Below are 14,059 nucleotides of genomic sequence, written 5' to 3'. Positions count from 1 at the left end.
CAAAACTCTAGGGGGAGTAGAAGGAAAAGACACAAAGAAATAATCCATGTTAAAACACACACACACACACACACACACACACACACACACAGATAGCTAGACACCATTCCCGTAACTCTAGCTAACCAGGTGTCTGAGATCTGAGGAGCTTGTTTCAAAGCCATCCAGGTCCGAAAAATTCCCATGAGACATATACGGGAAGTGGAGATGCGGCTCCAAGTAGTAGAGTGCTAGCCTTGAGCAAAAAGAGCTCAGGGACAGCTATCAGGTTCTGATTTCAAGCCCCGGGACTGATAAAAAAATTAAAAGATGCTAATCACTCAAATTGATAATTATATGTTACATATGTGTGTCAGATTAACATACTGCCCTAAAAGTGTGTAAAATTATTGTCAATTTAAAATAATGTAAATAAGTGCACTATACTGACTACTAAGACCCATTATCTGTAATACTAATGGTTGAGGACAAGTCCCTGGATGTAATGGTTCTGATTTGTAGCTTATATAATTTCCTCTATACTAAGTTCACTCTTTGTAAACTTGGTACTGACACATAATCTCTTTAATCATATATCATTATTGTGTCTCCCAATAAAGCATTCTCCCATCTGGTACTAAGACTTTTAGGCAAGTAGAGTATAAGAAACAGTAATCAGACATTTTTCTAGTGGATCACTTAGTGGCAATAATGACTAGAATCATTCTCATATCCAAGAAATCTGAGAAATAAGATAGTTTGTGGGCATAATCCATAATTTTGAGTAACAAGTCAATAAGCATTTGCTTAGCTATTCCATGAACAAGTTTCCAGGGACCTTAAGGAAAGCAGATCCACTGGACTTTTGATCACAGAGAAGTACAAAGTAAAGCTATGAAGATGGAATAAGGAAACCTGTTGGAAACGCTATTTTTAGAAAGAGGGTTTCAGAATGTGATGGGGGAGTATAAACATATGTGGACATGTAACAAAGAAATCCCCCTTCCATATAACTGACATTATCCAATAAAAGTAACTAATATCCCCACAAAAAAGAAACAGAAAAAAGTAAATTATATTCCTGTTTAGGCCAAAATAAACAGATCAATTTTATTCTTTGAGGTAACAACAAAGTGAGAGAGGGGATATATCAGACAATAGTTTTCAAGACACATTAGGCAGCAAATACTGATTCCTTAGAAATGAGAAACAAATTATTTGAATCCTAGTATTGCCCCCAAATTGCTTAAGGAGTTCCCAGACTAAAAGAGGGGAGCTCAGTCAGAAACCTCTAATCTGTCTCACTATGGTTAGGATATTAAATCAAGCAACTTGGTCCATGAAAAGAACCCCTAGAAAGATTACAGATAGCATATACCTGACACTCACGCAGGAGCTGTAAAAGTGACTATTTTACTCAATGCAAAGAAACAAAGGTCAAGGGGACATAAGATTTCTCATCTAATAATTACAAATGAGAAAACCTCTTTCACTTCTTTCAATTACAAATAGAGAAAAAGTCTTAACCTAAAATTTTATATGCAGAGAAATATCTTTCAAAAATCAAGTCAAGGACTAGAAGAAAGGCTTGTGGTAGAGTATTTGCGTAGTAAATGTGAGGTTCTGATTTCAAAACTCAGTACTGCTTAAAAATCATGAAAACAATGAAGATCTGTAGATATATAAAGAACAAAACAGCTGTACATGGTGGTACATATCTATAATTCTAGCTACTTGGGAGGTGGAGCTCAGGAGATTCACAGTTCAAAACAAACCCAGGAAAAAAGTTACCAAAAACCATCTCAACAATCAAGCTAGTTGTGTTGACTTATGTTTGCTATCCTAGGTAAAAAGAGGCATATGGAGGAGGATCATGGTACGAAAACAACCCCAAGCAGAAAAACGAGACTATCCAAAAAGTATATGAAGTAAAATAGGCTGTGGTGTGGCTTAAAGATACAGTTTCTGCCCTAAGTTGAAGAACACCAGCTAGGTATGGGGTATATTCCTATAATCCTAGTACTTGGATGCTGAGGAAAGAGGATGAAAAATTTCATGTCACTCCAAATATCTTGAGACAACATCTGAAAAACTGCTCAGAAGCACAGCTCAGTGATAGATCACTTGCTTAACAGGCTCAAGGCCCTGAGTTGAAACACTAGTACTACCAAAACAATATCAGCAGCAACCATGTGGTACACTAAGTGCATTTTCCTTCTCTCAAATATACACTCAATGTCACTCACATACTAATTTTAAAAGCATGAGATATGTAGGGAAACCCAGCAAAAAGATGTGGCAGACATACACCAAAATGACAAACATAAATGAAAGAACATGTAGGCAAATGGACATGTAAGTTTTTCATGGGTTAAAAAACTCAGTATTACAAGAAACACTGGTGGTTCATGTCCATAATCCTAGCTACTCTGAAGGCTGAGATCTCAGAATCACTGCTCAAAGTTATCCCAGTAAGCAATTTCTTCCCCAAATATGCATCAACAATATTTGGCTGGAGGCTTGGCTTATGTGGGAGAGTGCCAACTGTTAGCAGAGAAAAGCTGAGTGAGAACCCAAAGCCCTAAGTTCCAAGATATGGTACTCTCACAGAAAAAAAATCTCATTATAATCGTGCCAATTAATCCTCAAATCAATCCTTAGTGTTCAGAAATCCCATTAATGTCCTATCATACTTTTGTATATAACTTCACTAACTGATGCTGAAATTCCTATAAAAATTCAAATAATGTGGTAAAGCCAAATAATCTTTGTGAAAGAAGAACAGAATTGGAGAATTGAATGACTAATATATCCTAATGTCAAGATTTACTACAATGTACAGTGAAGTATACAGTTACTAAAAAGACAAATCAATGATCAGAAAAGAATCTAGTGAAATACAGATAACTAGTTTTCTATTGAATGAAAAAGTAATTCATTCAGTGAAAAAACAGCTCACTTCCAAACAAAAAGGTCAAGAGTTATTGTTTGTCCAGATGTACCATCTGAAATTCTACATTCTGGAAGAATACAAATCTGTGAAAAACAATATAATAAGAGCACTCCATGAAAGAATAAAATTAACACATTAGTCTATCACTTATAAATCTTATTTTTGAACTATGATAAGTCAATAAGAGAACAAGAGATAGAGAGGAGTTTTTTCAAAAGATATAGCTGATAATGGACTCAAAAGCAGAACAAAATAACTAAAAACCCAGTATCCTATATATCAAGCAATATACTTTGAACATGTACAAATCTTTGAAAGCATACTGCATAATTGGAGAGATCTAGGTGTCCAACCTGCATCACTAGTCATGTAAGAAATTAAAATAACAGTTAGGTACCACTACACACCTATTATACTGGCCTAAATTAAGATGAGTAAACTTACTAAGTACTGTATGTAGAGAAATTAAAATTGTCATACACTTCCACAGGGAATACAAAGTAGTAAAATTATATGGTCAAAAATTATAAAATTTCAAGTAGGTAGTAGGAATATGTTTAACAGATCTGTTGACTAAAATGATGACACTTGCTAACATATATTTGAAAAATATTAAGAGAGCTTGCTAGATTTTAAATCCCAGTACAATTAAATAATGCTAACTCTTCATGAGGAAATCCATACGCAAAACACCTATATTTAATCATTTCACTAATATTTACACACACAAATGCACCTCAACGTATCATGTTAATATGATGAACACAAATTTATTTAAAAATACTACAACCTCTTGGGTCAGGTTTTGGTGGTTGCTTAAAAAGGTTAATCACGCATCTCTCCTGATCCCTCCCCCGCATTAGACTCCTAGGTGAAGTTTACCCAGGAGAAATGGTAGCATATATGCACACAAAGATGTGAATATAGATACTCATAAAAAAATTCTCTGTGATAGTGCAAACCAGGAAGCAACTCAAAGTTCTCAAAAGACAAGAGGGTAAATAGGGAACTAAAGTATGAGTGAGTTATGGGAAGGGATGAGAAGGGGAAACAAAGGAAGAGGCAACAATGCTTGATAAGAAATGTACTCAATATCTTGCCCATGTAATTGTAACCCCTCTGTACGGTATTTTCACAAAAAAAAAAAAAAAAAGAATGAGTGAGTTATGTCCACACAATGGGTCATAGAATGGAAGAGGGTGGGGGGTGGGGCATTCCTAATCTCTCCGAATGGAATAGAAAAGGAGAGAATTCCAACGCTTTAGGACGTATTTGGATCTCTTAGTGGCCCAGTGGTCTCTCAGCCAAGGCCACTATGGGAGACCGGAGACAGAGATGTTCCTTGCAGCCATGGGTACTGAGGGCAACGCCGGCACAAGTGCCGTGCAAGCCCTGGCGCAACGACAATAAGCCTGCTAAGTGTATGATCACACCCGACAAGGAGACTTTCAAGATCCCCACTTCGCTAGATGGCCGAAAATGGGTATTTGTGAAGGAAGGACTGGAACACTTTCAGAAAACCTCACCACCTTCTGAAAATTTGACCACTGAAGGATCCAAGGGGCCCTTTCTGCCGACGATTTCTCACAAATCTTCCCCCATGAGTCCCACAAAGATGCCCAACAATGCAAATGTGTATTCTTCACTTTCGCAATCCCAGCAAGCACGCAGGGCATTTGTGGAAAACCTCGAAGCCAAAATGACACGGAAGCATCCGTTGGCTCTCTACCCGAATCTGGAAGACGGTATATCCAAAGACCTCTTACTGGAGGTGCTGGAATTGCTAGACCCTGAAAGGAAGCTGGAGAGTACCTGGGATTATTGTGAGCATAGCAAGAAAGTAAAAAAGTCCAAGAAACCCATCAAGACATCTAAACAGTCGAAAGCCATGAAAATATGCCTGAATCCTCCCCCAATTCCTGGCACCCGTGTAGATCTTGTGCCTCTGAAAAAAACCAAGGTCCCAAAGGCATTATTTGAGGCGGTCATGCGGAGATACATACCCAAAACAGTCTATAAGTTCTGCGACTGGGTTCAGACACTTGGAGACGTGGACATTGATGAAGACTTAGTGGCGGATCACTTTGACCTTGGATATGAGTGCAAACCAATCTATACAGATTGTCGCATCAAGAAAATAAATAGAATTCCTTTAGAGGCTAGGCAGTGTAGGAAATTAAGCAGAGTGAAACAGATAAGATTTTCCATCCAGGAAAGCAATTTTGAGAAGAAATTCCGGAAGCCACCTGATCCGTATAAAATCCACTGGGAGAAGATAAGGTATGGAGCTTGGTACCTGAAACCTTGTTTGTGGAAAAAGCTAGTGAATGATGAGCCTCTGATTGACCCCAAGGCCTTCATTGAGAAACCTTATCCCCCAGATATCATTGATGAACTTTATGGAACAATTGCATTTAAGGATTACATCATGAGCAAAGGCTACAATATGCCAGCTATCCTTGAGAAGTTTTTCTTCAGGAAGGGATGGGATTACCATGATGTTAATACTCCTATCCCGAGAGTAGTAAGAGCTCATGAACTGAAATATGCGGAGGCAGATGAGGACGATGATGAAGACTTCGATGATTTTGATGACTACGGCTATTATAATTTATAACAACTAGATGGTTTTTCCTATTCACTGCTTGGTAATTTCTTGTCCTCATTTTAAACATCAGAATATATGATAAGATTCCTACTATAAATGTACATCTTTGGTGGGTAGCATATGTACTTAAACACCTAATGTTTATAAACATTTCTCAATGAACTTTTGCTTTGTGTTCATATTTTGGATTTTTTTCAACTGTGAGATCAACATTCATATAGACTTTTTCACATCTTTGTAGCATTGAGAATACCATAATCTTATAACAACTAATTAGAGATAAGCAATTAATAAAAGCAAAAGTACTCTTAATGAGATCTAGTGATGTCATTTACAACCTGGGATGAATCTCAAAATACCACAATTTTGCTGAAGAAAAGGAAACATGTAGCTCAACTTAGGTTAAAATTTTAATGGAATGGTTATAGTCATTATTTTGTTAACCAATGTTGACAAAAAGTTGGAAGTCTAGCCAAAATAATGAGTTCGCTTTCTTCTCTTGCACTTTTTATTCTTCCTAAATGTACTAGCGTTAAAATTTTTAGTTTCAAAATCTTTTCAGTGTTTACAGGATTATTTTATTTATTTTTAAAGCATGTTTTCAAGCAATGAATTTTTAATTCATTTTCTTTGTATATGTATAATGAGACTACATGAAACAAAAAATTCAGTACATAACCTAACATTAAAATAAATAAGGGAAGGAGGAGAGGGTTGGGAGAGGTAGTAAAAATGTTGAAAGGAGTGACATTGATCAAGATGCACTATATTCATAAACTGCTTTGGTGAATGGTAAGTCCTTTGTACAATTCCTCAAAGATAATAAAAATATTCAAAAATTATTTTAAAAATAAGAAAACGGGGGGGGGGAAGACTGAATGTTTTCAGATCTCAGCCTTCTGAGGTTTATAGGCATAAGCCACCAGCATCTGGTTTATCTGGGAATTTTTATGCTATCATTAGCCACATTGACATGTATTTACACCTACACCTACACACACACACACACACACACACACACACACACACACACACACACACACATACACACACACACACACAGCATTTTGCCTATTTGGATATTTCAAATGACATGGGCTCAAATATATTCCTTTTGAAAGGAGAGATAATTCAAGAAAGCTAAATTAATTGTGTGTCTAGACCATGAAGATTTCAAAAGCCTACTCCTGTTATTTATGTTATGGTCTTTCTTTCTGATTGATGCTTTACAAAACAGAAAAGACTGAAAAACATGATTACCTGCATCTCATTGTTGAGACAATCTCAAAGAACTAAGTTCCTTAGGATTAGGAATGAGGTCTGGAGTTAAACATCTCATTCTGTTCTCATATTTCCACACTGACATTAAGCAGTATGAATAATGAACTATTGACTTTAAAACTTTGGGCTTCATAAGCTTCCACTGAAACTAGAATACCCTGGTGCTTCTAATAAAGAAAACATAGATAGCTGCATGTGTTTGGAGCTTGACTTTTCCAATTTACCTGGAATAGTAACTTCATATGGTAGGAATGAGAATAAATTCAGCCCTGGAAGGAGATAAAAGCCTGGAACCAAATGGAATTGGTTTGAATGGACATATCTAAGTAATGTGATTCTGATATCAGTTGAACAGAGATTATAATTTTTTTTGTCAGTCATGGGGTCTGAACTCTGGGCCTGGATGCTGTCCCTGAGCTCTTTAGCTCAAATCTAGCACTCTACCACTTGAGCCACAGTGCCACTTCTGGCTTTTTCTGTTCATGTGGTACTGAGGAATTGAGCCCATGGCCTCATGCATGCAAGGCACTGAGGCACCTTCCAGCCCCAATTATCATCTTTTAAATCTACTGGGAGATTAGCTAAGTAATCTCTACTGTTCATAATGAAAACTGTGCCTTCATAGCAGAAAAATATTTACAGCCCTATTTATCCAGCAGAGTTATATCAAGAAGAATTTGATAACACATGGAAGAATTAAAATAGAATGAAATAACAACACCTGATTAATATTTTATAAAAAGGAGAAATCTGTAATTTTTTCCTAATTATTCTTTTCTGTTGCTTTTTTGTTTGTTTGAGACAGGCTCTTGCTATGTGGCCCACACTATGCTCCTGACTCAACCTTTGGAGTGCTGGGATTTCAGATGTCCTCCACCTGGACTCCTACTTTTTCTTTTGTAATCCATGCCAACAACATCACTTTTTTAGTTACATCATATTCTTCTAAAGAAGAAGGGGCTGGGAAGGTGGCTCACTGTGGCTCAGTGGTAGAGCGCTTGCCTTGCATGCCTGAGGCCCTGGGTTCGATTCCACAGCACCACATAAGCAAAAAGAAAAAAGCCAGAAGTGGAGCTATGGCTCAAGGAGTAGAGCACTAACCTTGAGCTGAAGAGCTGAAGGACAGCGCCCAGGCCCAGAGTTCAGGCCCCATGACCAGACCTCCCCCCCCCCAAAAAAAGAAGAAAATTATTATATGTCAGCTTTTTCTATGTTTGGAGAGGGTTTGGCATTTTGTATTTACAACAATTCTGATTTGTTTTTAAAAAAAAACACATTTTTAAACACATCTAAACAGGCTCCTCATGTCCTTATTAAGATTGTTTTAAAGAAACATGTGTTTGGACCATGAATTAATTTAAAATTGTCCATAATAAACTTTCTGCTATTTTCCTATGGGAATATTCATGGCTGTGAAAACCTCTGATCAGCCAGATGCTAGAACTGATTATTTATTCCGCTGTAATATTCAATTGGATTATAGTGCCTCTAAGACTAACAACATCTCTGTTAGAACTCTGTTCTAGGGGCACGTAAGATGAATTATTTTCTTTATCAGACAAAGAGAATTATATTTTATTTCTGAGAGTCTAGGAAGCACATTAAGAGTGTGGCCTGTGGAGCAAGTTAGAAGTGAGTTGGTACCCAAGAACTGCCATGTTCTCATCCTGGGGCTGAGGTAAATTGCTCCAGATATGGTTTCCTTATATGAATTTACAACAGTGTTCACTTCACTGGGGCTTTATGGATTATATCAAGCCAGATGCTTATTAAACTTTTGATCATCAATGAATCTCACATTTTTCACATTGTCAGTTGATAGTGACACTTTGAAAATGTTTAATACTTCTGTGGTTTAAAAAGAAAACATAAAAATGCATTATGAAAAGACTGATTTCTCTAATTCTAGATTGAGTGTATATGATAAAAGAAATGCTGAATTAAGTAGGAATGTTCAAGAATAGAATATTCCCCCTTCCATTCAGTCATTTCTCAAATAAAATTAGCTTAGACCAGATAGAAAATTAGAACTAAAATTGTTCCCAAGAATTCAGGAGAATATAGTACTTTGCAATATAAGATAGATTTTTTCAGCTCTATAAGACCTTGATAAAAATTGTCTTAATAAACATCAGAAGACCAATGGTATGAGAAATATATTCCTTTACAGTATCCACTAACACATATCCATAGGGAGTGGCCTAGAAAGACATAATCATAATCCTATGTTCTTGTAATTTGAAAATAATTATACACTATATATATTCAAATTCTTTTTTATTTTATTGTCAAGGTGATGTACAAAGGGGTTACAATTATATAAGTAAGACAGTGAGTACATTTCTTCTTTTGACTGTGACAAGAAAGATAATAACAAATTGTGGCAAGGCACCAGTGGCTCAAGCTGGTAACCCTAGCTACTCAGAAGGCTGAGATCTGATGATTGAGGTAAGAAGCCAGCCCTGGCAAGAAAGTACATGAAACTCTCCAATTAAGCACCTAAACAGTCAGAAGTGGAGCTGTGGCTCAAGTGGTAGAGTGCAAGATCTGAGCAACAAAGTTAAGGGACAGTGTCCAGTCTGAGTTCAAGGCCCAGGACTGGAATATACATACATACACACACACATACATACACACACACACACACACACATACACACACACACATGCACATACACACACACTAACAAATTGTGTTTATAAATTATTTATCGATTAGTTACAGTCATGAAAATATAGGGCATAAAATCATGCAGAAAAAGCAATTGGATCAAAATGTATACCAAAACATATTTTTACTAATAGCATCAGAAAGATATGTCAATTTTGTTTGTGTTTCTTTTTTTTGGGGGGGGGGTCTGGTCGTGGGGCCTGAACTCTGGGCCTGGGCGATGTCCCTCAGCTCTTCAGCTCAAGGCTAGCACTCTACCACTTGAGCCACAGCACCACTTCCGGCTTTTTGCTTTCTGCTTATGTGGTGCCTCAGGCATGCAAGGCAAGCGCTCTACCACTGATCCACCTTCCCAGCCCCAATATGTCAATTTTGAAGGACTGATTCCTGCCTTATTCTCCCAGGACAAGCAAGACCCCAGGTACACATGAACAGGCTTGACCATATGCCTGTCTGCAGCCAGGTTATTCCAACCTAGGCCTGGCCGAAAATGCCCCTCACTCCAGATAAAGCATTCCACTCTAGGCCTGCCCAAGGATACCTCCCTGGGCCTCCAAGAGACCACAGCTCATTTTTTATTTTCTGCTTCCTTGTTAAACCCTATATAAGTCCACCCCAAAATCTAGTCCCTTGCACAACCTCCAAACCCTCAGGAAGGTCTGTCCTCCTTGCTGGCAATAAAAAGTCCTAGTCTGTTGACTATCAAGTCTAGCCTATTCCTTTTCCATTCTCCTCCATTTTCCTAACAAATTTGACTTATTTTCTATGGAAAATAAATTCTTACATAGAAAAAATACCTACCATTTAAATCCTCTCATATAATCTCTAGCATGTTACTAGATGTATTTTGAAGTTCAGTTATTTTTCTCAGACAAATCTTGGAATTTTCTGATTATGAAAGCTACTTGTAATTTTAAAACTGCATCATCACATGAGAGATTTCAGTAAGCTGAAAATCAAACAGTTCAGAATCAGAAGGGAGAAAATGTGTGTTTCATTGTGCCTCCAGAATTATAAAAGTCTCAATTAAAAATAAAATAAACTAGTTGGTGCCTGTGGATCATGCCTGTAATCCTAGTTACTCAGGAGGCTGAGATGTGAAGATCAAGTTTCAAAGTTGGCCTCAGGCAGAAAAGTCACCATGAGAATCTTATCTCCCATTAACCACTCAAAAATTGGGAGTGCACTGTGGCTCAAGTTGTAGAGCTCTTGCTCTGAGTTTTCAGGGACAGCGCTCAGGCCCTGAGTTCAAGCCCCACAACCATCAAAAGGAAAACATTAAAAATAAATAAAATAAGCTGAGTTTTACATAATGAGTAGACAATTTCTCAGGGACAGCCTACTTGTAAAAAGTATGTCTATTGTTTTTGTTATCAATCAATGAACAAAGTACAATGAACAAGTACAATATTAGCCTCAGCTTAACATAGCATATGTTATATATGTATAGATATGCTCATAATATGATAGTTACCTAGATTCTTCATGATGAAATTTCTTTTTTGTGTGAAATTTCTTGATACATTAAATATACATTAAAAATGACAGGAAAGGAGAGCAGGATCTGGGGGAAGCGGGTATCAACAGGAGGGGCAAGGGTGAATGGAGAAGGTAACGGTGAATATGGCCGAAGTAGTTTTTGTGCATTTATGAAAATAGAACAATGAAACATGTTGAAATTGTTTGAAGAAAGGGGAGAGGGATAAGAAAAAATGATAGAGGGGGAGGTTTATGGGGTCTATCATCTGCATCTATGGAAATCTCACAGTGGAAGTCCCTTTGTGCAACTAATGTGTGTTAATAAAAAAAACATTGGGGCTGGATGATTGTGGCTCACGCCTGTAACTGTAGCTACTCAGGACGCTGAGATCTGATGATCATGATTCAAAGCCAGCCCAGGCAGGAAAAGCTCTTATCTCCAATTAACCACCAGAAAACCGGGTGTGGTACTGTGGCTCAAGTGGTAGAGTGCTAGCCTGAAGAGCTCAGGGACAGTGCTCAGGCCCAGAGTTCAAGCTCCATGACTGACACGCACACACAAAATATTGGGATAAAAACAACCTGAATCTTGTTTGTGTCCCAAAGGATTGCTTCCTGTTTTCCCTGAGAATCATCTCTGAACTAAGCAACTCTGAACAGCTCTGCCATGCAGTCGGCTGTATCTGTTTTTCATTGAGGTTTGACTCTCAGACTGGGAGAAAGAAGCCAGCTTCATTTCTTTCCCTTAGCCCAATCAAGCACCCAATCAAGTTGTATATACATGGTGTACTTGCTCTTTGATCATAGCTTAACAATGTTTTGTACTAAACTTGCCCTATTCTATTAATGTAGTATCTAGATAACTAATGCTGATATAATTTATAGAATGCATATAAAGTTTTAAAAGACAAAAATATAGTTGGATGCCAGTAGCTCATGCCTGTAATGCTAGTATTCAGGAGGCTGAGATCTGAGGATCACACTTTGAAATCAGCCCAGTCAGGAATGACCATGAAACTCTTATCTCCAATTAACTATCAAAAATCTGTAAGTGAAATTGTGGCTCAAGTGATAGAGCACTAGTCTTGAACAAACAAGTTCAGGGACAGTGTCCAGGCCCTAAGTCCAAACCCCAGAACTGGCACAAGAAAAAAAGTCTTGTGGAATACTGCAAGTAAAATGGAGGTTGGAGGTGATTTATTTATCCACATGGTTGATGGTATTTTCTCTACTAATACATCAAAAGCTTTCAGAGGAACCAAGGAGGAGGTTTTATTTATTCTCATGAATAACTTTTAAATATCAGAAAGTTCAGAAGTTCAGCCAAGACTGACCTGGGTTACTAATGGAACTCAACACTTTTGCCAATAACCCTTATCTCTGACCCTGACCCCTCCGTCAGAAATGTCATTAGTTTTCTCATAGAAGTTACAGAACAGAGCTATCATTTTTAAAAGAAAAGTTTTATGGTATAAAATAGAGCTAATATCATCAGTTAATAAAATCATCACATTTGATCAGTATTCCAATACGCTAGTTAACGAAATCAAACAAGTGATTATTCAAAATAATTTTCTTTTGCTGGTTCTGGGGCTTAAACTCAGGGCCTGGGTGCTGTCCTTGAGCTTTTTGTGCTCCAGGCTAGAGCTTTAACACTTGAGCCACAGCGCCACTTCCAGCGTTTTGCTGGTTAATTGGAGATAAAGCGTCTCAAGGACTTTCCTGCTCAGAATGGCTTTGAAAGGCTATTGTCAGATCTCAGCTTCCTGAATGGCTAGGATTCCAGATGTGAGGCAATGGCTCCCAGCTCTAATTAAAAACTTCCAAAAATACTTTTTCCAAGTCTTTCCATTTATTAAATAGGTTAGACTGTAAAGGTTGTGCATGGAAATCAGAACCCAAGGCTGAGCCTACGAACGCCAGTAACACGAAATCCCAGACCGCCATGTTTGCCAAATGCCCGGATGGAATTACGTACTTCTGGTTGGGCTTGTGACGCATTCCATTCCTTCTCCAACCGCTCTCTGGCGCAACCACCACCAGCTCCTCCAGCTGCTGTTCAAAACTTCATTCTAGGGCCACAGAGCTTAGGACCCCTTTGCCTTCTTCCTCGCTGTCCTCCTTCCAACTCCCATGGCCACCTCAGGGTCATCGAGCCCTGTGCTGATGCGACAGAATTACCACTCTGACTGTGAATTGGCGGTCAACAACCAGATCCAGCTGCAGCTCTACGCCTCTTACGTCTATCTGTCCATGGCTTTCTACTGTGGCCGCGACGACGTGGCTCTGGAACATTTTAGCTCTTTCTTCCTGCGCCAGTCACACAGATGGAAGGCAAGCGCGGAGAAGCTCCTGAAAATGCAAAATAATCGTGGTGGCCGCATGAATCTGCGCGACATCGCCCAGCCGGATCGCGACAACTGGCATGGTGGCCTCCAGACCTTGGAGAGTTCCTTCCATCTGGAGATGACCATCGCGGAGAGCCTCCTCGATCTGTACCATGTGGCCGATGGCAGAGGTGACAAGCATCTGTGCAGCTTCATTAAGGAAAATTTCCTGAACCAGCAGCAGGACATGCTCTTGAAGCTGGAGCATTTCCTGATCAACCTGCGTAAGGCCTGCTCTCTTGGAGATAAGATTGGCGAGTATCTATTTGACCGCCTCACCCTGGGTGACAAAGACCAGAAAGGTTGAACTGTGGGACTCTTCTTAATGCCAAGGAGGAGGGTCTTCCCTAGCCACAAGGCCAGACACTTGCTTTATTCTGGCCTGATGCTCACTACCTTTTCCTTTCTGTTTAACACTACTTCCAATAAAGTTACTTGGTTCTGAGCAAAACCACTGTCTCTTCTTGACTCATGGACAAAACTATAACCTTTAATGAATGATGGCACTGCCTCAGGTATCTTTAAAAATGAGTATCCAGGAGTCTCTCCACACCTATGTCCCACATTCTTGGGACTCAGCCTCCCCAGCAAGAGGAGTGGGGAGGCAATGCATGGGCCCCTGGATATACAAAATTAGAGTACTCCTTCCTTATAATCAAGATAGTTATGGGTGGTGAGAGATAAAGGGGGATGATGGGGTAG

At 38.7% G+C, this 14,059-nt stretch overlaps 2 protein-coding genes across 2 annotated transcripts; both read left to right on the top strand.

Annotated features, from left to right (window-relative positions):
- The first annotated feature begins 4,235 nt into the window (after window positions 1-4,235).
- LOC138839665 (putative protein FAM47D) lies at window positions 4,236-5,657 on the top strand. The gene has a single exon (XM_070039240.1). It carries the CDS (start codon window positions 4,248-4,250, stop codon window positions 5,547-5,549), a length of 1,302 nt encoding a protein of 433 aa, XP_069895341.1. The 5' UTR covers window positions 4,236-4,247; the 3' UTR covers window positions 5,550-5,657.
- Window positions 5,658-13,103: 7,446 nt separating this feature from the next.
- LOC138839912 (ferritin heavy chain-like) lies at window positions 13,104-13,664 on the top strand. Its single transcript, XM_070039388.1, has one exon. The coding sequence runs from the start codon at window positions 13,104-13,106 to the stop codon at window positions 13,662-13,664; it is 561 nt and encodes a 186-aa protein (XP_069895489.1).
- The last annotated feature ends 395 nt before the right edge of the window (window positions 13,665-14,059 follow it).

This window comes from Dipodomys merriami, unplaced genomic scaffold (assembly GCF_024711535.1).
Source record: "Dipodomys merriami isolate MVZ:Mamm:240054 unplaced genomic scaffold, mDipMer1.0.p SCAF_3, whole genome shotgun sequence".
Lineage (NCBI taxonomy): Eukaryota > Metazoa > Chordata > Mammalia > Rodentia > Heteromyidae > Dipodomys > Dipodomys merriami.
The sequence above is the reverse complement of the archived record's forward strand: the minus strand, read 5'-3'. Positions and strand labels throughout refer to the sequence as shown.